We start from the raw sequence: 22,180 nt of genomic DNA, 5'->3' as shown, positions 1-22,180 counted from the left end.
CAACCCTCAGAATGGGAGAAAATATTTGCAAACAAATCAATGGACAAAGGATTAATCTCCAAAATACATAAACAGCTCATGAAGCTCAATATTAAAAAAAAAAACCAATCAAAAAATGGACAGAAGACCTAAATAGACATTTCTCCAAAGAAGACATACAGATGGCCAAAAAGCACATGAAAAGCTGCTCAACATCACTAATTATTAGAGAAAGGCAAATCAAAACTACAATGAGGTATCACCTCACACCAGTTAGAATGGGCATCATCAGAAAATCTACAAACAACAAATGCTGGAGAGGGTGTGGAGAAAAGGGAACCCTCTTGCACTGTTGGTGGGAATGTAAATTGATACAGCCACTATGGAGAACAGTATGGAGGTTCCTTAAAAAACTAAAAATAGAATTACCATATGACCCAGCAATCCCACTACTGGGCATATACCCAGAGAAAACCATAATTCAAAAAGACACATGCACCCCAATGTTCATTGCAGCACTATTTACAATAGCCAGGTCATGGAAGCAACATAAATGCCCATCGACAGACGAATGGAGAAAGATGTGGTACATATATACAATGGAATATTACTCAGCCATAAAAAGGAACGAAATTGGGTCATTTGTAGAGATGTGGATGGAGCTAGAGACTGTCATACAGAGTGAAGTAAGTCAGAAAGAGAAAAACAAATATCATATATTAACGCATATATGTGGAACCTAGAAAAATGGTACAGATGAACTGGTCTGCAGGGCAGAAGTTGAGACACAGATGTAGAGAACAAACGTATGGACACCAAGGGGGGAAAGTGGCGGGGGGAGTGGTGGTGGTTGGATTAATTGGGAGATTGGGATTGACTTATACACACTAATATGTATAAAATAGATAACTGCAAGAACCTGCTGTGTAAATAAATAAATAAAATAAAAATTTTTAAATAAAATAAATAAATAAATGGTGCCAAAATCTCTTCCTTAGTCCCTGGATCTGAGCCAATTTTCACATCCAAAACTCAGTTACTGAAGAGATAACCAAGTCCCTAGGGGAAGGATCATGAAACTATAATGACTCTCCCAGTTCTTCCCAAAAGGGAACTCATCATCTACTGAGATGACTATACATTTGGAAAAGGAGAATGTGCAAATATTTTCAGCATTTTAGACACAGGATCTGAGCTGACACTGATGCCTAGAGACCCAAAGCATCATCATGATTCCCATCAGAAGAGGTAATTTCTTCAGTCCCCAAGTGTTTAGTGGAACTAATATATTCATGAGTTGGTATAACCTCTACTTTGGGTCCTTAACCTAAGAGAGAAGAGCTATCATAGTGGGAAAGGCAATGTAGAAATCTCTGAAACTCCCCCACTCTTCAGCCATGATAGTAAATAAAAAGAAATTACCATATCCTAGGGAGTAAGGGGAGAGGGACAGAGATTAGTGCCACCATAAAAGACAGAAAGGATGTGTGGATGGTGCCTATCTTATCCACTCCTAGAAATAAAGCTCCCACCTATACACCAGATGACATGGTAAGTTGCCAACTTTGAGTGCAACCCAGAGTAGGAAAGGGCTCTGCAGCAGGTCCAGGCTGCAATGCACGAAGCCCTGCCACTTAGGCCATAACATCCAAGAGACCTAAGAGGGTGGAAAAACATGCAGTGTGGAGCCTATGGCAAGCCCCAATGGGCAAAGCAGGGGCTTGAAATTCTAGAGCAAGGCCAGGCTGTCCACAACAGAGAAATACATGCCTTTTGAGAAAAAACTCTTAGCCTGTTATTGGAATACTTCATAATGAAACGCTAAGTAACCATGAAATGCTCCCATTATGAGTCGGTTGTCAGACTTGCTCCCATTATGAGTTACGAGTTATGTCAGAACTGCTGCCATTATAAGTTGGACCTGTTAAGTCAAACAGTCAGACCAGACCAGCAGCAGTCTTTCAAAAGATGGAAATGGTACCTCCAGAATCAAGACTAAGCAGAACCAGAGGACACAAGCAAACTGCATGAGCACGTAGCCCAGACCTCTTGCTATCCACCATACATCTAAAAGCATTCCCACCCCTTGTGCAAAAGAACCCATAGTCATAAGGAATGTCTTGTATAACCTGCTAAGGGAGGAAGTAAAAGACCAAGCACGATTTACAGATGGGTTAACTTATGAGTGCCAACTGAGAATGGATGACAGTCCCATTCAGAAGTGGTCTTGAAAGACAGTGGAGACAGAAAATCTGCCAGCTATACACCTGATGATCCACCTTGTGTAGAAGGAGAAGTAGCCCAAAGTGAGAATATATACACATTCTAGGTCAATGGCCAATGGCCTGGGCATCTGATTAGAGGACCGGAAGGGAAAGGACTAGAAGATCAAAGGCAATGAGGCCTGGGGCAGAGAATGGTGACGGACATACGGGAGAGTGCACAGAGCCGAAGATTTCTGCATCACACATTAATGGCCACCAAAAAGAATCCACCACGAAAGAAGCACTAAACCACCAAACACACAAAATGACTTGGCCTTCATCAGAAAGCGTAAGATGAACCCAGGATTCTAATTTCAGGCATCCTCTTAGCCAATACAATTATTTATAAAGAAAACATGTGAACTTCTATTTATATTTCATCCTTTGAAAAATTTTCTAACTTTTCAAATAATTGATAATGTACATAAAATATAATTTACCCTAAAAAATCTTAATCTGTTAGGGTGTTCTAGTTTTTTTGTATTTTGGGGTTTTTTTTGGCTGCACTGCGCAGCTTGCGGGATCCTAGTTGCCGGAGCAGGGACTGAACCCAGGCCCTCAGCAGCGAAAGCGCAGAGTCCCAACCACTGGACTGCCGGGGAATTCCCTCTAGTTTTTTGCTTAACTGATAGGGAGCAATCAAAAAAGTTTGGTGACCACTGCTATATTCTGCCATTACATAAAGTAATTACTGGTTGTTGAATTAACAGATATGCTTGTTAGCCTAGTTCTGGACTACTTCATATGGTTTATAGTACCTCTTACAAGTCCATAACCAAATCCTTTACTAATGAATCCAGTTGCCATAGTTTATCATGCTTATTCTTTCTAAGGGAAACATAATTTCACCAAAGTTATAGCTAACAAATCTCTTGTTTAACAACTAAATATCCCCAAAGGGGTACACTATTCCTAGAAGTACTGCAATGCCAGGTTGATGCATGGAGCTGACAAAACAAGCTCCTATTCTATCTCCTTGTTCCAAAACTCAATGTAATACGTTGTCCTCAGGTAAAGGACATAGATATTAAACTGATAAGAACAGATACCACACTTCATCTTAGCCAAAAGGCCTAGAATTGATATTATCTGTATTAACTCCCCATCATCTCTTCCTGTCCCAAACTTTCCTCACTCAGGTCCACAAACACAGCTTGTAAGCCTGTACTTACAATCATCAACATCCTCATCTTCCCCAGAGACCAGGAAATTCTGTTGTCAAATAACTTAAGTTACTGTCTTATCTCCCAGTTCCTGGCAAAGAACTGGTTATTTGCATACCTCCTCATCCATTAAGTGAGGCAGTGCCTCTTGCTGCCAGGTGGGGGCAGGGTTGCTCTCTGGGCAAAATCACCAGACCTCTCTAAGCACCTCATTTGATAAGAAGGGTCATCAATTGGGACTTCCTTGGTGGCACAGTGGTTAAGAATCTGCCTGCCAATGCGGGGGACATGGGTTCGAGCCCTGGCCCAGGAAGATACCACATGCCGCAGAGCAACTAAGCCTGTGCGCCACAACTACTGAGCCTGTGCTCAAGGGCCTGCGAGCCACAACTACTGAGCCTGCATGCCACAACTACTGAAGCCCGCACACCTAGAGCCTGTGCTCCACAACAAGAGAAGCCACCGCATTGAGAAGCCCGCGCACCGCAACGAAGAGTAGCCCCCGCTCGCCGCAACTAGAGAAAGCCCGCGCACAGCAACAAAGACCCAATGCAGCCAAAAGAAATAAATTAAATAAATAAATTTTTTTTAAAAAAAGAAGGGTTATCAACAAATTGGGGCTAGAAAAAGATCATTCAAAAATTTGTAGGGATAAATTAGTATATATTGAGTCCTACTTTGTGTCCTCTAATCTGCTAGGCAATAGGGATACGATGATGATTTACACAGACATGATCTCCAAACTCAGGGAGTTTATGGTGGGCAGGCAGAGCGGTTCTGTCTTGGGGAGGGAGTGGCAGTAAGGAAAGGGGCAAAGGGGTCTCAGTGGCTATAATGATGATCTGGACGATAACCTAAAGACTATGGAGGGGCACTGAAGAGTTATGAACTGAGACATGAGACTGGACCAAATTTTTTATTTAGAAAGATCACTCCAGCTTCAAGATGGAGAATGGACTAAAGAAAGGAAACCAGGGTCAGGGAGTCAGATTAAGTCTGTTGTAAAAACCTTGGGGTCAAAGGCCTCAATTAGGGTAGTGGCAGTGGGGGAGCTTGGACAGTTGAGTGAAACAGGAGAAGCAGGTTGAATTCATTTTGGAAAAGTTAAGAAGTCTGTGGACCATCCAAGTGACAATGTTCATCCAGAAGGCAACTGGATGCACAGCTCTGAAGCTCAGGAAAAAGATCGTGGGCTGGAGCTATAGGCATAACGGTGGTCATTAAAATCATGGGAGTGGATAAGGTGGCCCAGGCAGAGTAAGTAAAAAGCTGGGCCTAATACATAACTGGAGGAACATTAATGTTTGAGGAATGGGCCAGAAGATGTACCTCAAAGGATCAGGAAGAAGTTAGCAGAAACATAAGAGGAACGCTAGCAGAGAGCAGTGTCCCAAGCACTGTGGAAACAGTGTTTTAAGAAATAGGAAATGGGTCAATAGGGTAAGGTGCTGCTGAGAGATCAAGTAGGATGACTGAAAAGTGTCTTGAGAAAGAAGTGGGCAGCACTGTGTGAACAAGTGCTTCTTAAACTTGAGCTTGCATACAGATCACCTGGGGATCTTGTGTAAATGCAAATGCTAATTCATTTGGTCTGTGAAAAGACCTGAGATTAGCATTTCTAACAGGCTCCCAGGTAATGCAGGTGTAGACAGCTCTTTAAAGGTAAAAGACATTTGCTGGAAAGAGGAAGCAAGATACGATGCTAGCCAGAGGGAGGCATGGTGTTAGAACCACACTAGCACACTGTCTAAAGCTCCAATTCGGGAGTCAGACTTCCTGAGTTTAAATTCTGACTCTCAATAAATATTTTTTGAATGAATAAATAAATGGACCAACAAAAGACAGTGTACCACAGGGGTTGTTAAAGTATAATTTTAAAAAATGAAAACATGACTCATAAAAATATAAAGTAAACACATGTCAAATATTTTATTCAACCTATTAATTAATAAGAGAATGAATAAGATTTAAAACTGGTTCAATAGAGAATTCTAGAAAAAGAGTATCATCAGTCAAGAGTCCAGGCAAGAATGATATGAATTTGCATTCTAATACATAGATATAAAATCACCTAATGTCTTACAAGGCAAACTTATCAAATTGTAAAATACCCAAAGCAATAGTAAAAAGGACATCAAACAAAGGTACACACCCCCTGGAAAACCAGATAATCCCCAAGCTAGGTGGGCCTGCTTTATGTCAAAAGGACACCTAGTAATAACTTTTGCCTATTTCCAAGTTTTGGATAATTTTTCTTAACAGGGTCAAAAGTAAAGACTGGATTTGAATAACAGCTCTGCCACACTAGCTATGTATCCTTGGATAAGTAACTTATATAAAACTCAGTTTTCTTATCTGCAAAAAGGGGATGGTAACCATAAAAACCACTATTTTTTGAATTGAGGTAATATATATAAAGCACTCAGTACAGTGCCTGGAAGGTGTCATGGAAAGCACTTAATAGATGTTAACACCCTCCACCAATTGCTTCACCTTGTTTATCTCATTTCCCATTACTTGACACCCCAGCCTTTTTGTACCATTCTAGCAAATATATTTACAAACACATGCACACGTTTCACTTAATTTGACTACTACATTCTTCACTTGTGCAACGTCCTCTTTTTACCTTATTATTCAAAGGAAAAAATGTCCAGCATTCACTTATTTCATGGGTAATGAAACTTGCATTATTTCCACCAAACTTCACCTTGACGTATATAAAACCTCCCCAGTTTTGTTTTAAAAATCCTAACCACAACCTATGAATCAGTAAGCACAGTCCAGGGCTGCAGTCCTACCTGGAGCATTCTACCTCACACGGCTCTCTCCTCCATTTCTTTCAGAGTTCTGCACAAATGTCCCTTCTCAGAGAGGCCCTCTCTGAGTGAAATGACAATTCCTCCCCCTCTGCCCCAGCACTCCCTCTCTCCTTCTCTACTTAATCTTCACCATAGCTTTGTTTTTTTGTTTTGTTTTGTTTTTTGTTTTTGGCCGCACCTCATGGCATGCAGGATCTTATTTCCCCAACCAGGGATCGAACCTGTGCCCCGTGCAGTGGAAGTGCTGAGTTTTAACCACTGGACCACCAGGGAAGTCCAATTTTCACCACAGCATTGAACTGCACTTGACCTATTATTTGTCTGTGTTTTCCACCAGAATATAAGCTCCACGGGAGCATAAGGGGACTGTCTGCTTTGTTCCATTGTATCTCCTGTGCCTTGTAGATGCTCAACAGATAAATAATATTGGTAGACTAAACGTTAAGTGATGGTTGTGCCCGTGATCTCCAACTGCCAAGAACATTGGCTTTTATTTGGTGCTTAAGCCCCTCAACCCACTTACAGCTTCCAAAAAGAATATCCAGTTTTTGACACTCCCCCCTTTCTAGTGGATTCTATATCACTACAAAAGATGCTGAAAACTCACACTCTTGGTGCACAGGCATATTTTGATTGGCTCATAGAAAATGCTTAAAATGTTTAAGTTAGATGCCAACATTTTATTATTTGTTTTTTGGGGGTTTTTTTGGCTGCACCACACGGCATGTGGCATCTTAGTTCCCCAACTAGGGATCGAACCCACGCCCCCTGCATTGGAAGTGCAGAGTCTTAACCACTGGACCGCCAGGGAAGTCCCGATGCCAACTTTTTCAATGGGCAAATTAATAAACAATTCTGGATTTCTGGATTCTCTTGATCAGATTTTTCAGAGAACAATATTCTAGGAAGGCAACAATCTGCTGGAGCTAAGACAGAGCTATCTAGATCGCCAGAGTCCCCAGCCGGTTCCTATGGCTTACTGCATTACTTATATTCCTGTAGGTATGAGTTGAAGACTTCTGATGTAAATCATCTCCTATTTCCCTTTCATTACACTTGTTAGTACAGAATCCACTTACCTGTTGCTTAAACTACTGTGACAATCTAATTAATGTCCTTGTCTCATCCCTCAATTTCTAATCACCTCCCTACTCAAAAACTTTCAGTTTATTTCTATCTATAGTTCAAACTATTTAGCTTTGCATTCCAGGCCCTCCTCATCCGGCCTTCCCCAGGAAATCTTTTTCAATTTTATATTCTGATTCCCCTTCAGCCCATCTTTCATAAACTATATTCATACACCTCCTTTTCCAGCTCCAATCCTGTTGCTCAAATTGTTTCTTTAACTTGAATTCCCTCCCTGGTTCTGTTTATCTAACCTTCAAGGTCCAGGCATTCCATAAAGCATTCCCCAACTCCCATGCCCACACACAACCTCCCTAGACCTATCTGCCTACTCTGGACCTTCTGAATTTTCCATAACTTATCTGTTCCATTTTCTATACATTTTGTTACAACTTTCCAATCATGTACTTGCACAAGCACTTCATAGTTATTGAATAAATGAATTTATTCCATCTATAATAACTTTGTTCATACTGGAATTCTTTCAGTACTTGTTTTGTCACTTGTTGTGTTACGCTGGGACATGCATGGGGACAACACTGCCCCCAAAGGAGTGAAAATGGATTCCTGCAGAGCAGGGAGAGGGCAAAAATCCTAGATATTAAAAAAAAGAAAAAAAAAAAGGTTTCTGGCCCTCCAAAGGTCCATGGAACATAAAAAGACATACAGTATATCAGCGTTATTACAACTTCATGGTTGGGATTAGAGGGGAAAATGTCTTTTTAAGGCTCCTGGAGAGGGGAAGACAACAATGAAAAAAAATTGAGAAACAGTATCCAGGGATCATGCCATTTGTTTCCTGTGTATTTGCTTGCCCCCCAAATTCCCAGAGAAGAGCATAAGGACAGCAGTAAAGCAGAGTGATCAAAACTGCAGGCTCTCGGGCTTCCCTGGTGGCGCAGTGGTTAAGAATCCACGTGCCAACGCAGGGGACATGGGTTCGAGCCCTGGCCCGGGAAGATCCCACATGCCGCGGAGCAACTTAGCCTGTGCAAGCCACAACTACTGAGCCCATGTGCCTAGAGCCTGTGCTCCTCAACAAGAGAAGCCACCGCAATGAGAAGCCCGCTCGCCGCAACCAGAGGAAAGCCCACGCGCAGCAACAAAGACCCAACGCAGCCAAAAATAAAAAATAAAAAGTGCAGCTCTGGAATCAGACTGCCTGGATTTGTACGTGGGCACTGATATTTCTTAGCTGAATAACACCGAGCAAGTTAATTAACTTCTCTGGACCTCAGGTTCCTCATCCCTAACATTACCTAATATCTCCTCCTAGGGTTGTAGTATTAGGTGAGGTCATACAGGAGAGCACACAGTAAGAGCTTAATAAATGACTATAAAATGTACATGTATAAAAATTTTTAAAAACGCACACGTACCCTAGGTGTTCACCACAAACGATTAATAAATTGATGCTGGTTGGCCTCAATAACAAGTGTATACAGGTGACTGGAACTACCTTGCCAATCAGGCGGGAGTTGTAGGCTGCTCTGCAAGAGGTCTTTACACCTAGATTCCCGCATCTATAAAATGCGTGTACTGTACCAACCTCTCTTTTGGTATTTGGAGAACTAAAGTATAATCAATTCACGTAATGTGCTTAAAACGGCGCTTCAAATGTCAGCTAATATTAGCCCTACTGCAAGCCAAGCTCCTAGTAAAATCGGACTGGACAGCAGGACAGAGGTGGCCAGTTAGGGAAAACATCCTAAGACTGTTATAAAATTTCAAAAGCACCTACGGCCTGATTCACTTTCCCGAAACGGCTCCATGCAAGAGCCCTCCACTCGAGCTCGGCCCGGGGTCCAGTAGTACCTGAGTCGCCCCCCATGCTGGGACCCTGAGGACCAGACCCAGAATGCTCGCTGGGCGGCTGGTGTGGAACCGAGACGACGCCGACCGAGGGTTCATGAGGTTCGCGGTCCATGGTGTCGGACCCTGCACGCGGGTTTACGGTGTGTGTGCGCAAGAGGGGGGGGGGTCTCAGGGAAGAGAGAGGGGGCAGGCGGCTGTGACCGAGACAGGGCGTCAGTCCAGGATCCGCGGGAAGCCGAGAACTCGTCGCCTCAGTCCCACAGGTAGCCGCAGCAGAGACCCCGCCACGGTACGTTAGACGCGCCTGCACACTCCCTAAGGCGCATGCGCACCTTTTTCGCGCCGCCGCGTCAGGGAACGCACAACCTCCTCCTCCCACCCGACCCGGGCTTCCTCTGGAAATCTTTACCCACGAGCCACCAGGCTCGCACGCCCTCTCTTTCTGCGCTTGCGCCTGTCATAGTCCCGCCCCCAAATCCCGTGGACCTCTGCGAGATGCTATTTAAGTGTCTCGCGGTAGGTTTTCGGTCTCATTCTTCCACAGATTTCGGTAAGTGTGTGTCTTTGGTTGCACTTTAAAAAAAAAAAAAAAAAATGACCACGAGAACGTGCCCGCGCCTTGGCCTCTCTCAGTTGCATCTATTGGGTTCGTGGGGCAGGGGAGAGAAAAACATGGCCATGGCATTGAGGCCTTGAAGCGACAGGGGCTTTGTGAAGGACAACATGGCGATGGGGGGCGGTGCCGACGGGCCTCTCTGTGATGAGAATCTTTTCACAGACCTGTACTGAGCTCCGTGAGGATAAGAAACTCTGAGGAGACAGGCCTTGCACGGCCGACGCAGTCTTAGCTCCGGAAAACAAAGCGTTTACGAGATAGCCTAGTGCTGACCTGATGTTCTCTTGTCTTCAGGGTTCGGGCGCGCGTCGAACACTAAAGGATACCAAAGAGTTCTCGTTACAGTAAGTGCTCGTGGCGTGCCTTTACCGCCTTAATTTTTTTTTGGTTTCATTGTTGGATATATGGAAGTCCACCGGGATGTGCTACGGGGATGATCTCAAAAGTTGAACTCTCTCTTTCTGATGAATTAGTGGAGAAAACATAAAAATTCTGAGTAGCATTGTCTGTGGCAAATGTTTGGGCTCTTTAGCCCTGAGGTGTTAAGGGACTGACGTGGGACAGTTAGGCTACGAGACATAAAAGTGAAGGGTGTTCTTTGGTCTTTTTTTTTTTCAGATGTGGTTTAACCCAAAAGGCCTTACGGGTGGGAGGATGGGACAAGACCTGTCCCTGTGTGGATCGAGCATTATGGCGGCGCTCCAGGTGGGTATACGATGCTTTATGCAATCATGGGTAGGGGCACAGAATCTGAGTGGGACTTGCTGCTTCAGATTGCGGTGGCCACTCCATGATGAATGTAAAATGACAAGCATATGCCTGAACTCAAAAGTGATGTCATCTTACTACTGAGAAGTGGGCCCCAAATACTCAAGGGTCTTGAATGGCTATTCTTAGGTACATATAATGCCTCCCTTTTCTGTCTCCAGCATCTCATCACCAATCCTAAGGAATTCAGCTGCCTCCCAGGGTGAATGCAGGTAATTTTGCAAATGGGGGGTTAGGGTGTAGTCTGTCTGGTGTTCCCCACAACCAGGAGAGCAAATGGTCAGTGGAGCAGTGTTGCCTTTTTGCTCCTTCCAGCTTGTTCCTCTTGGAATGATTTTCCTGGGGAGGGAGATGGCAACCCAGCAAGCGGCACAGTTGGTTCTTGTGATGGTGTGCTCTTCCCTCACCCACATGTCACTGTCAGATGATTTGAATGATAATGCTGATTCTCTGTGAGGTACGACCTTTAATAGCATGTTAGAGTTCTGATGGCAGTTTCTGTTAATGAAGAAATTTTATTCCATCCTAGTATTTTGAAATAACCATTTGCTCCCCTTTTGCAGGTTGTCCCCATGGTGATGTATACGTCTGTCTTACAGTAAGTTACTTCTCCCAATGTTGTGGTAAATTAAGCTATATGTGAGCCTGCATAACTATCTGGCGGGGGGGGGTGGTTGTTGTAAAAGCCCTGATTGATCCATGTAACTTTTTGGTTTCTTTTGCTCCTTATAGTGTTGTTTCTTGACCTTTTATCTTTTTTTTTTTTAATGTTTACTTCTTTATTTGGCTTCGTCGGGTCTTAGTTGTGGCACACAGGCTCTAGAGCACTCGGGCTTAGTTGCCCCACAGCATGTGGGATCTCAGTTCCCCTACCAGGGATCAAACCATTGTCCCCTGCATTGGAAGGTGGATTCTCAACACTGGACCACCAGGGAAGTCCCCTATTTTATCTTTCTTGATTTCCTAGATGCCTCTTGATCTGCTCAGGGTCAAACTCCTGGAAAGAGTTGAGAGCGGTGAGTACTTGTAACCTTGCTGGTTGTAGTTTGTTTCCAGTACCAGTGAGGAGAGCAAGCGTTCTGTCTTACACCTGTTCTAGCCCCAGAGCCAGTAATGGTGAACCCACTGGGGCTAACTGGGAGAGGGGATGAAAGCTTGTTCCATAAGGAAGTGTCTGAGGTGCAGCAAATGCCTGAGGATATCATTTGCTTAGCTTTTCTAAGTTTATCCATTAACCCTAGCTAGAATAATTCTGGCTATTTTGCTAATTACATGATCTTCTCATTCAGGAGCAGCTTGTTCTTTGTTCCTGTATACTCGTGGAAAGCCTTCCAGAGTTGAAAGGTTAGTTGATTAATGTCTGTATGGCATATATCACCAAGTAAGCAGTTTCTGTGATGAATCAAACTAGCTCACTATGACTTAAACAATGAAAAGACCTGAACACCTGAGAAACTGGAGAAGACAGCAGTGGGATACTGTCTGTAAGGAACTTGTATCACTCACAGCTTTGTCGTTCCCTAGGTACCATTGCCAATTACCTGCTTGTTGGCTCAAAGGTGAGTGTTTTCCATATGCGTTGGTGCATACAGTGTATTGAGTAGGAAAAAATGCCTTTTTAGGCATGTCTATATGATGACTTACATGGAATCTCGTTCGGCTGATGATTTGCTGTTGAGACTCGGAAATCTGATTTTCTAGGAACCATAGCTTAGGTGGGAACAACTTTTAATGCAGGAAGTAAGCTTACTGATTCAGTCTTGTTTTTGTTTTAGGTCCAGTTCCTTGTCTGGAGCCTGAGAATGAATTGAGGTAAATAAATCTGTCATCTGTGGCTGCTATATAGAATTTGCCAGCGTTTTTTGTGGCACTTTGGATAGCTGTGCAGACATTACTTGTTTAATCCAAAGTTTGTCTTTGGCCATTTGTGAACCACCTGTGACAGACAGATTTCCACTCACCAGTGATGAGTTCAGTACCGCCCCAGTCTGATCACTATGACTGAAAGGTACTTTCTGAGCTGTGAGTTTGCCTTGGAGTGAAAGGTGACAATAGTGGGAAGTTGGGTGGGCTTTATAGCCAATAGGAAGCTTTGTGGACTAGGTGGTGGTTTCTATAAAAATGTCTGTTGAGACCTACATAGATGTGCCTTTTGTCTGGGGGTGGTTCAGAGACTTAGTTCCCAATCATTCTTTCGCAGGGGAAAGGAGTAAGCCATATTTCTGTTCAACTCCAGTCTGAAGTTAAGAGGTGAGTAAATGTAAACACAAGGTGGGTCAAGTTAAAATTTCCCAGTGAAGAAATATTCACATGTCTTACCTCCTGTCCTAGTCCCAGAGCCTGTAAAGGTGAACCCACTGGGGCTGGCTGGGGGAGAAGAGGAAAGCTTGTTCCAGAAGGAACTGTCTGAGGGATCATAAGAATTTCTAAACAAGGCAAAGGAGGGAATAAATTACTGGTTGAAAATCGGTTGTGTGTTTTTTTTTTTTTTTCAGGTCTGAAGAAGGAACAAAGCACACATAATGGTAAGTATTCATGTACTTATGTTACATATTTAATAGACTAACCATGATAAATAGAAAAGTATTTGGAAGCAGTCCTTTTAATGTTAGCTGGTTTAAAGGATAGCCCTTCTAAACCCATATGGTATATACTTTTCCATATGGTAAGAAAACTCAACTTTTTTTTTTCTCTACAGGAATCCAACTCTCGAAGGATATCAAAAATGGAATTTTCTTATACAACCTACCTGTTCAAATTAGCATACAATCATTTCAGCCTTTCTAAATAAAACTTTGTTTTTTTAAACCTTCACTGATTCCTGTGTTTGAGTGGGTCTAGCTGGACAGAAGGAGATAATCCCAGAAAGATTGTTACTGGCTTTACCCTGTTTAAGCTTGGCAGTTTGCCTACTGCTGAATTGTCTAACCCAGGGAAGCATTCAGGGAGCCTCCTTACACCTTTAAGGAGTTTTCCCTTCTCTCTGTACTTAGCTGAGGAGTTCTGTATGAAAGTTTGCTGGGTTTGGGCGACCCTTTAACCTTTAGCTGTGCCCTAAAACTTTACTAGACTTTTCTCAATAAGATACGTTTTGTGTCAGGAATATAGTAAAGTAAAAGGCGATTTAACTGAAAGAAAATGCATTTTTGCTAATTAAATGGTAGCCATACAGTAATAAGAGTGGTCAACACAGTAATCATAGTCACAGAATGAAAGGGTTGGTCCAAGTAAGAGAAGGCACACCCAGGAACCCTGGGGAGGCACCTGTATTTAAAGGTGGGAGGAACAGCAGAGGACAAACCCAGAACGAGGCACTGCAAGCAGTAAAGAGAGCCTGCAGTGCTGAGCTGTAAACCCTAGGGAAGCGAGCACCATGGAAGTGTTTGGTAGGTAATGAAGCCTTCCTCAAGCAATATTTTCACCATGTGGCAAATAAGGAATTCAAATTAAGCCCCAGTTACTTAAGCTAAGAGATGAAAGAAATGAGACTGGGACAATCTGGAGAAATGGGGGAGAGCTCCAAAATGAGGGGATCCCTCATAGTCCTTCCATACAGTGACGACTCAGTCTGTGATATTTCTAGCCTGGACTTCTCCAACCTGCCCCTGACCTGATACCGAGTCGGACATTCGGACCTTGATTCCATGTCTGCTCCTCTCCAGTCCCCCCACCTCAGTAAGTGTCAACAGTGCCAACATGCTGCTCCATCCCAAACCTAGCAGTGTCCTTACTGGGAGAGCCAAGGCCCTGCCCTTGCCTTTGCTGACTGATGTTTGGTTACATTCTAGAGAAAGAGGAGGCAGAATGAGAGCCAACAAACAAGATTATTTGAAATAGAGTGGTTCTCAACCAGGGGTGATTTTGCCCCCTGGGGAACATTAAAAAATGTCTGGAGACACTTCTGGTTGTCACAATTTTTTGTGGGGGGTGGTGGGTAGGCTATACTACTGCTATCTAGTGGGTAGAGGCCAAGGATGCTGCTAAACACCCAACAATGCATAGGACAGCTCCCCAACTCCCCAAACAAAATGTCAATAGTGCTGAGTTTTCAGGCACCCTGAGATAATAAATGCCGACAAAGAATAGGAATCGGGCTTCCCTGGTGGTGCAGTGGTTTAAGAATCCGCCTGCCAATGCAGGGGACACGGGTTCGAGCCCTGGTCCGGGAAGATCCCACATGCCGCGGAGCAACTAAGCCCGTGAGCCTAGAGCCCGTGCTCTGCAACAAGAGAAGCCACCACAATGAGAAGCCCGCGCACCGCAACGAAGAGTAGCCCCTGCTTGCCGCAACTAGAGAAAGCCCGTGCGCAGCAACGAAGACCCAACGCAGCCAAAAAAAAAAAGCTTGATCCCTGGTTGGGGAGCTATGATCCCACGTGCCTCGCGGCCAAAAAACCAAAACATAAAACAAGCAATATTGTAACAAATTCAATAAAGACTTTGAAAAACGGCCCACATCAAAAAAATCTTATTTTTTTAAATTTATTTCTTTTTGGCTGCATTGGGTGTTAATTGCTGCACGCGGGCCTTCTCTAGTTGCGGCAAGGGGGGGCTACTCTTCGTTGTGGTGCGGTGGCTTCTCTTGTGGAGCACGGGCTCTAGGCACGCAGGCTTCAGTAGTTGTGGCATGCGGGCTCAGTAGTTGTGGCTCGGGCTCTAGAGCTCAGGCTCAGTAGTTGTGGCTCACGGGCTTAATTGCCCCGCGGCATGTGGGATCTTCCCGGACCAGGGCTCGAACCCGTGTCCCCTGCATTGGCAGGCGGATTCTTAACCACTGTGCCACCAGGGAAGTCCACGTCAAAAAAATCTTAAAAAAAAAAAATTACAGGTCACCGTGGGGAGGCGGGGCGGGGGCAGCATGGCAGCCTCCTTACGGCTCCGTGGAGCCGCCTCCGGCCTCCGGTACTGGAGCCGCCGGCAGCAACCGGTAGTGGCCAGCCTTGCAGCGGTGTGTTCTAGGTCAATGGCTTCTAAGACTCCAGTTGGATTCATTGGAGTAGGCAACATGGGGAATCCAATGGCAAAAAATCTCATGAAACATGGCTATCCACTCATTATTTATGATGTGTTCCCTGATGCATGCAAAGAGTTTCTAGATGCAGGTGAACAGGTAGTGTCTTCCCCAGCAGATGTAGCTGAAAAAGCTGACAGAATTATTACAATGTTGCCCACCAGCATCAATGCAATAGAAGCTTATTCTGGAGCAAATGGAATTCTAAAAAAAGTGAAGAAAGGCTCACTATTAATAGATTCCAGTACTATTGATCCTATGGTTTCAAAAGAATTGGCCAAAGAAGTTGAGAAAATGGGAGCAGTTTTCATGGATGCCCCTGTTTCTGGTGGTGTGGGAGCTGCTCGGTCTGGGAACCTCACGTTTATGGTGGGAGGAGTCGAAGAAGAATTTGCCACTGCCCAAGAGCTTCTGGGGTGCATGGGCTCCAATGTGGTGCATTGTGGAGCCGTCGGGACTGGGCAGGCTGCGAAGATCTGCAACAACTTGCTGTTAGCTATTAGTATGATTGGAACTGCTGAAGCTATGAATCTGGGAATCAGGTTAGGGCTTGACCCAAAACTCTTGGCTAAAATCCTAAACATGAGCTCAGGACGATGTTGGTCAAGTGACACCTATAATCCTGTACCTGGGGTGATGGATGGAGTTCCCTCGGCTAATAACTATCAGGGTGGATTCGGAACAACACTCATGGCTAAGGATCTGGGATTAGCACAAGACTCTGCTACCAGCACGAAGAGCCCAATCCTTCTGGGCAGTCAGGCCCATCAGATCTACAGGATTATGTGTGCGAAGGGCTACTCCAAAAAAGACTTCTCATCCGTGTTCCAGTTTCTACGAGAGGAGGAGACATTCTGAGTTTGCCCTTTGGCTGTGGACACTGTTGGGAACCAAACTCTATCTTGGAGCCTCTTATAGCTCACTCCACAAGTAAATGGGCTGAATCAAAGGTCACCTGTCTGCTTTTGTTTGTCTAGTTCACAATAAACCCTGGGATTTTTCACCCATTTTTAACTGCTTATTCTTTTTATCTATTTAGCAAACACATATTATCTAACTTTTTTTTTTTTCTGCAAGCCACTGATGGTCTCTGCTAGTAGCTAGCTGATTGACCTTTTTCAAAAGTTTGATTCCTGAGCATCATTAGCTAAAACGTTGCCTACTTCAATCAGGATATTATTTACTCTACTTTACAAATAAAACCAAATTTTTTTTCCACAGGATAAAACCTATCCTGGAGGAGAGAAAAGAAATCGGTGTGAGGAAAGGAGTTAGAGAAAGGGGAAGTATAGTGAATTACTCCCTGTGTCCCTCAGAAAGTTTGTCCTGTTAACCCAGTGGTGGTATTCTTGCATTCTGAGGTTACCGGTTTATTCTCCAGGACTTGATAAAGCAAGAGAACTCCTTGCTGCATGCTGTGTAATTTGGACTCTGTTACATTACCTTGGTGTGCCCCTCTTGTAACAACTCCCAATACTCAGCAAACTTATTTTTTGTATTTTTGCTTCCTTGTACATTCTTACTACATATTTTTTGACTTCAAAAGAATGACATCTTTAGAACTGTTTCAGAGCCTACGATGATACGTGCTTTAGATAATTATTATATTATCCTAAATATAACCGTATTATTTTGAATTCAAATAAATTTCTATGCTGATAAAAAAAAAAAAAAAAAAAATTACATCACCTAACCTGCTGTGCCTCAGTTTCTCCATCTGTAAAAGAGGGAAGGGGCTTCCCTGGTGGCACAGTGGTTGAGAACCTGCCGATGCAGGGGACACGGGTTCGAGCCCTGGTCTGGGAAGATCCCACATGCCGCGGAGTGACTAGGCCCGTGAGCTACAATTGCTGAGCCTGTGCGTCTGGAGCCTGTGCTCCGCAACAAGAGAGGCCGCGATAGTGAGAGGCCCGCGCACCGCGATGAAGAGTGGCCCCTACTTGCCGCAACTAGAGAAAGCCCTCGCACAGAAACGAAGACCCAACACAGCCATAAATAAATAAATAAATAAATAAATAAAATTTTTAAAAAAAATTAGTCTTTTAAAAAAAAAAAGGGAAGATGATAGTACTACTTATTAATGTTGTTAATACATATAAAGCACCTGGAATCGTGCATGACATGAAACCATAGACTAGTCAGGCTGGGAATCAGTCATCACCAGGTGATGGATGGGAGGGAAAGCCAGGGCACTGGATAAGATCATTTCAGCAGAGAGTGTAAATAGGAGTCGAAATTTTGAATTCCTAGGAGCCAGGGAGCTAATACAAATCAGCGAAGAGGGTAGGGTTGGTGGTCAAGAGGACAGCTGGTCCCTCTTTTCTGGCCCGACTCCAACCTAGAGTTGCCACAAGGGGATGCAGGCCCAGAGCAGCCAGTCTTAAGTCGTGGAGCCGAGGCTATCTCTCGACAGCCCTTGGACGGGCCTGCCCACAGGGCCTTCCAAGACCTCCAGATCCTGTTCCTCCACTTGATGTGGCCTCTTTTTAGGTGTTTGGATGCCTTCAGACAGGTCCTCCTATCTTTTTTGGGCTGTGGTTGTTAACTTGTAGATTAGTGAACAGGCTTTAGGGGGCTCTAAGAATCTCCTCGGAAATTGTATGCAAAATTGTGTAAGGCAACTATGCATTTATTTGGGAAAAGCTTCAACAGATTCTCAGAAGGGTTGGGTGATGCAATAAAAATTAAACACCTCTTCAGACTGACTAAGCATTTCTTCAACCTGCTTCATATTATGTTGGTTTTTAAGTTTATAACATCTTCCTCTCAAGAACACCAAAAAAAAGTCTAAAAATGTTCAATTAATTTATAAATATGGGGGACTTCCCTGTCTGTCCAGTGGTTAAGACTCCGAGCTTCCACTGTAGGTGTGGCCAAAAAAAAAAAAAGAGTTAAAAGGGGGTTGTAAATTGGGAAGAGTTGTTGTTATAAACCTTTGAACACTACTTGACAATTTATACCATTTTCATGAAAATAAAACATTAACTTACAAAATTTAAATGTACCCACATGGAAAGAATATTCCCTTGGCCTTGCTTTGCTTGTTATCAAAGCCAGGGACTCGCTATGACTTCTTCCACTTCTCTCCATCTCTGCCACCACAGCCACCCCATCCCCACCCCCTAAGCCACTTTCATCTCTTGCCTGGAGGATCACAGGAGCCTTCTCTCACTTTTCCCCAGTAAACCTTAAACATCATGAAGGCAAGGTCCATGTCTGATTTTGCTCATCATTGTAGGGTATCTGCTCAAAAAGCATAAACAAATGGACAAATGGCCTCCCAGTGAATAAATAGATCTCCAAGTTCCTGTGGAGTCCTCACTATCAGCCTCCTGTACCCACGCAGCAAGAGGCGGGGGTCGCAGTAGATGAGAGTGACAGAGCTCTCCTCACTTGCCTTTGCTTCAGAGGAGGACCTGACAGCTGAGACCGGACAGGGGAAAGTCCGCCAAGAGATCTATGCACTCAGGATGCTTGGCTGCAGCCTGCCTGGACAGACTGAAGCCTGCTCCACCAGGGGGCTGTGGCCTGCCCTAGGTTGGGTCTTGCAGAATTTAGAGAAGGTTGGGACTGAAAGAAATTGAATTTTGCTTTTGCTTCTGTATTAGTTTTTTGTTTGTTTTGTTTTGTTTTGTTTTTATTGCTGCTGTAACAGGTTACCACAAACTTGATGGCTTAAAACAAAAAAATATATTATCTTACAGTTTTGGAGGTCAGAAGTCCTAAATGGGTCTCAACAGGCTAAAATCAAGGTGTGTTAACAGGGCTGCATTTCTTTCTGGAGGCTCCAAGGGAGAATGTTTTCCTGCCTTTTCTAGCTTGTAGAGGCCACCCCATTCCTTGACTGATGACTCCCTTCCATCTTCAAAGCCAGTGATGGCTCATCAAATCATCACTCTGACACTGAGTCTCCTGTCTCCCTCTGTAATCTTTGTGATTACGTACATGGAGCCCACCAGATAATCCAGAATGATCTCTCCTTCTCAAAACTCTTAATGTAATCATATCTGCAAAGTACACTTTGCCTGCCATGTAAAGTAACATAATGAGAGGTTCTATGAATTAGGACATGGGCATGTAGGGGCATTAATCTGCCTACCACATCCCCTTAATTTGGCCCCTCCCTGGAGATTCTGGATTTATTTTGGGAGTTTGTAGAAACTGCTTCTGTTTATTCACAGGGACACATTGTAAGAAACCATATTCTCTAAAATCACATATTATCAGACTTTGCTAGTTGAAATCATATCAGTGAGAATAGAACATCCCACTCTTGCCTGAAGGACCTCAGCCAGGCCGGTCACTTTGACACAGAAACAGCTGTAGTGCTCAGTTAAGGAGGTTTCAAACAGAACGTTCCGCGTTCAGATTAACACAGTTTCCAAGAAAACAGGACTTCAAGTCCCGTTCTCAGCCAGAGTCTGACATTAATCCCTTTCATACAGCTGGGCTTTGCTGTGAGCCTCTAAAGTACCGCTTCTTTTAAATTTGACCTACATTGCCTCACCCCTACTCCCATCGCAGGTTCCTGGGTTTATGAATCAAGCGGCTCCGAAACGTCTTTCTCAGGCCATCTTTTCTCCGCTGTGGGGCCGACGGTGGGTGATGGATGGTACAAAGGGCAAGATGTAAGTGGGGTGGGGGTGGATGTTACAAGCCGGGGAGGCGGGAAGGGCAGAAGGGAGCCGGGAGCCCCAGGATGAGAGGGGAACACAGGCTATAAGCCAACTTCCACTGTCACCTCTGGGCCGAGAGCAACGTGTCCTCAGTTCTCACAACCACCGCTTAAGTGCGGGTTATTATTCCTCCATTTAAAAGAGAAGACGGGAGCCTAAGCAATATGCCTCGAGTCATCAAATCAGGAACTGGCAAGCATGGATTCCAACTCGGTTCTTTGAACTCCGAAGTCTGTGCTCGGGAACCGCGGCCTTTCCAAGTAAATGTCCAGGAGAAGGGCCCCGCCCTGCATCTTCTTCCACAGACTATCGACCACCACCGCCCTGCCGCCCCCAGGGAGCGCCTAAAAGCCTTAAGGCTGGAGACGGACGCCACAGTCTCTGAGCAAAGGGACGACGCGGCCATTGAAATCACGTCTAGTTATGTGGACCAATCCCCAGAAAGTGAAAGAGCAGAGGGGCGGGTTTACGCAAAACACACATAGCTTGAGCAGGAAGGCGAAACAGTAAAAACCTTATTTAAGGTCTATTTCCAAAAATTTAGTTATTATTATGAAGCAAAAATAATGAAGAATTGGTTTTAAGCAAGATTACACATTAAGAAAAGTCTAATGGTTACGCCATAAAAGTCACCACAACCGTAAAAGCTATAGCAAGAGTAAGGCTGGCCGGCAGCGAAACTTACCGGTATCGCTTCTCGGCCTTTTGGCTAAGATCAAGTGTAGTATCTGTTCTTATCAGTTTAATATCTGATACGTCCTCTATCCGAGGACAATATATTAAATGGATTTTTGGAATTAGGAGATGGAATAGGAGCTTGCTCCATCCACTCCACGCATCGACCTGGTATTGCAGTACTTCCAAGAACGGTGCACCCCCCCTCGGGGGAACATTTTGGTTAAAAAAAAGAAAAAATACAGTGTTGCAAGTCTCCAGTTGCATAAACATAGGAACTTCCTGTGTACTGAATTAGCTTAGAAGCCTAAAACTTTTGTGTGGGGTCAACTTGTTTCAGTAAATGACTAAACAGAACGTCTATAAATCAGAGTTTGCTTTATTTCTAATCTGCATCGTGTAGTTTTATATACTGGATATCCCTACGTTGTGTTCCATTATAAAACCGGATGTTCTTTTGCTAGTTGTTATCCATTAGCTGGGGGTGGAGAACAAACACATGACCCTTTTTTTTTTTAATTTTTTCATTTGTGGTTGTGTTTGGTTTTCTTCCTTGTGAAAACTTTTTTTAGTTGCGGTAAGGGAGCGTCTCACTATCGTGGTCTCTCTCGAGGCGGAGCACAGGTTCCACAGGCACAAGCTCACTAGTTCTGGCTAGTTGCTTCTGAGATGCGGGATGTTCCCACAGCCGGGCTCCAGCCTCAGTCCCCTGCAATACAGACAGATGGTCCACCACTACGCCACAGAGAAACCCCATGATACCGTTTCAAGTTTCCACAGTGAAAGCGCTGAAGTTTCCACGAAATATGGGAAAAACTAGCTGGATGTTATGAGCTCTGACAGTTCCAGGGTTTTTGTTTTTGTTTTTTGTTTTTGGAAATTTCTAAGTTTCTGTTTACAGTGCCATTAAAAGAATCAGTATCACAGAAAACCTGCATAGTCCCACCGAACCAGAAGAACCATTACGTTCCTCGTTTAAATTATGTTCTCAGAGCTTCAGTGGTTCTAGTGGTAAAAATCCACGTGGTACTGCAGCTGACACGGGTTTGAGTCTTAATCCCCTTCAATCTGCCGACAGCCCGTAACTACTTAATTTCAACGCCGCAACTATTGAATCTCGTCGCCTAAGAGTTTGTGCTCAATAGCAAGAACAACTACCGCGATGAGGAAGCCGCGTACCACCATCGCAACAAGAAATAATTCTCGCTCGCCGTCCGCGTGCAGAAACAGAGACGCAACGCAATCAAAAATAAATGAAGTAAGGTT

The 22,180-nt window shown here is 44.1% G+C and overlaps 1 protein-coding gene, 1 long non-coding RNA gene and 10 other non-coding genes across 13 annotated transcripts; 11 read left to right on the top strand and 1 right to left on the bottom strand.

Annotated features, from left to right (window-relative positions):
* Nucleotides 1–3,139: 3,139 nt before the first annotated feature.
* LOC133100162 (U2 spliceosomal RNA) lies at nt 3,140–3,327 on the bottom strand. Its single transcript, XR_009702405.1, has one exon. It is a non-coding gene; the product is annotated as a U2 spliceosomal RNA (small nuclear RNA).
* Nucleotides 3,328–9,682: 6,355 nt separating this feature from the next.
* LOC133099708 (uncharacterized) lies at nt 9,683–13,360 on the top strand. Of its 2 annotated transcripts, XR_009702363.1 has the most exons (13): nt 9,683–9,718; nt 10,079–10,128; nt 10,403–10,489; nt 10,714–10,764; nt 10,868–11,009; nt 11,116–11,150; nt 11,520–11,568; nt 11,842–11,896; nt 12,077–12,111; nt 12,328–12,364; nt 12,753–12,802; nt 13,048–13,077; nt 13,251–13,360. It is a non-coding gene; the product is annotated as an uncharacterized LOC133099708 (long non-coding RNA). The 2 variants fall into 2 exon arrangements; XR_009702364.1 differs by lacking the exon at nt 10,868–11,009.
* LOC133100229 (small nucleolar RNA SNORD26) lies at nt 10,210–10,285 on the top strand. The gene has a single exon (XR_009702464.1). It is a non-coding gene; the product is annotated as a small nucleolar RNA SNORD26 (small nucleolar RNA).
* On the top strand, nt 10,570–10,641 carry LOC133100228 (small nucleolar RNA SNORD27). The gene has a single exon (XR_009702463.1). It is a non-coding gene; the product is annotated as a small nucleolar RNA SNORD27 (small nucleolar RNA).
* On the top strand, nt 10,972–11,046 carry LOC133100227 (small nucleolar RNA SNORD28). The gene has a single exon (XR_009702462.1). It is a non-coding gene; the product is annotated as a small nucleolar RNA SNORD28 (small nucleolar RNA).
* Nucleotides 11,609–11,735, top strand: LOC133100234 (small nucleolar RNA SNORD22). Its single transcript, XR_009702469.1, has one exon. It is a non-coding gene; the product is annotated as a small nucleolar RNA SNORD22 (small nucleolar RNA).
* Nucleotides 11,942–12,008, top strand: LOC133100226 (small nucleolar RNA SNORD29). Its single transcript, XR_009702461.1, has one exon. It is a non-coding gene; the product is annotated as a small nucleolar RNA SNORD29 (small nucleolar RNA).
* Nucleotides 12,181–12,250, top strand: LOC133100231 (small nucleolar RNA SNORD30). Its single transcript, XR_009702466.1, has one exon. It is a non-coding gene; the product is annotated as a small nucleolar RNA SNORD30 (small nucleolar RNA).
* On the top strand, nt 12,509–12,577 carry LOC133100232 (small nucleolar RNA SNORD31). Its single transcript, XR_009702467.1, has one exon. It is a non-coding gene; the product is annotated as a small nucleolar RNA SNORD31 (small nucleolar RNA).
* LOC133100233 (small nucleolar RNA SNORD22) lies at nt 12,842–12,967 on the top strand. Its single transcript, XR_009702468.1, has one exon. It is a non-coding gene; the product is annotated as a small nucleolar RNA SNORD22 (small nucleolar RNA).
* A 2,023-nt stretch (nt 13,361–15,383) lies between the features above and the next one.
* Nucleotides 15,384–16,512, top strand: LOC133099706 (3-hydroxyisobutyrate dehydrogenase, mitochondrial-like). Its single transcript, XM_061203522.1, has one exon. The coding sequence runs from the start codon at nt 15,411–15,413 to the stop codon at nt 16,419–16,421; it is 1,011 nt and encodes a 336-aa protein (XP_061059505.1). The 5' UTR covers nt 15,384–15,410; the 3' UTR covers nt 16,422–16,512.
* A 4,416-nt stretch (nt 16,513–20,928) lies between these two features.
* LOC133100230 (U2 spliceosomal RNA) lies at nt 20,929–21,119 on the top strand. The gene has a single exon (XR_009702465.1). It is a non-coding gene; the product is annotated as a U2 spliceosomal RNA (small nuclear RNA).
* The last annotated feature ends 1,061 nt before the right edge of the window (nt 21,120–22,180 follow it).

Source organism: Eubalaena glacialis, chromosome 10, assembly GCF_028564815.1.
Source record: "Eubalaena glacialis isolate mEubGla1 chromosome 10, mEubGla1.1.hap2.+ XY, whole genome shotgun sequence".
Classification (NCBI taxonomy): domain Eukaryota; kingdom Metazoa; phylum Chordata; class Mammalia; order Artiodactyla; family Balaenidae; genus Eubalaena; species Eubalaena glacialis.
This window is presented reverse-complemented; position numbering and strand designations above follow the sequence as displayed.

Bases quoted from the DNA above. Each gene is read 5' to 3' on its own strand.
- LOC133099706 (XM_061203522.1), top strand. From the start codon at position 15,411: ATGGCAGCCTCCTTACGGCTCCGTGGAGCCGCCTCCGGCCTCCGGTAC.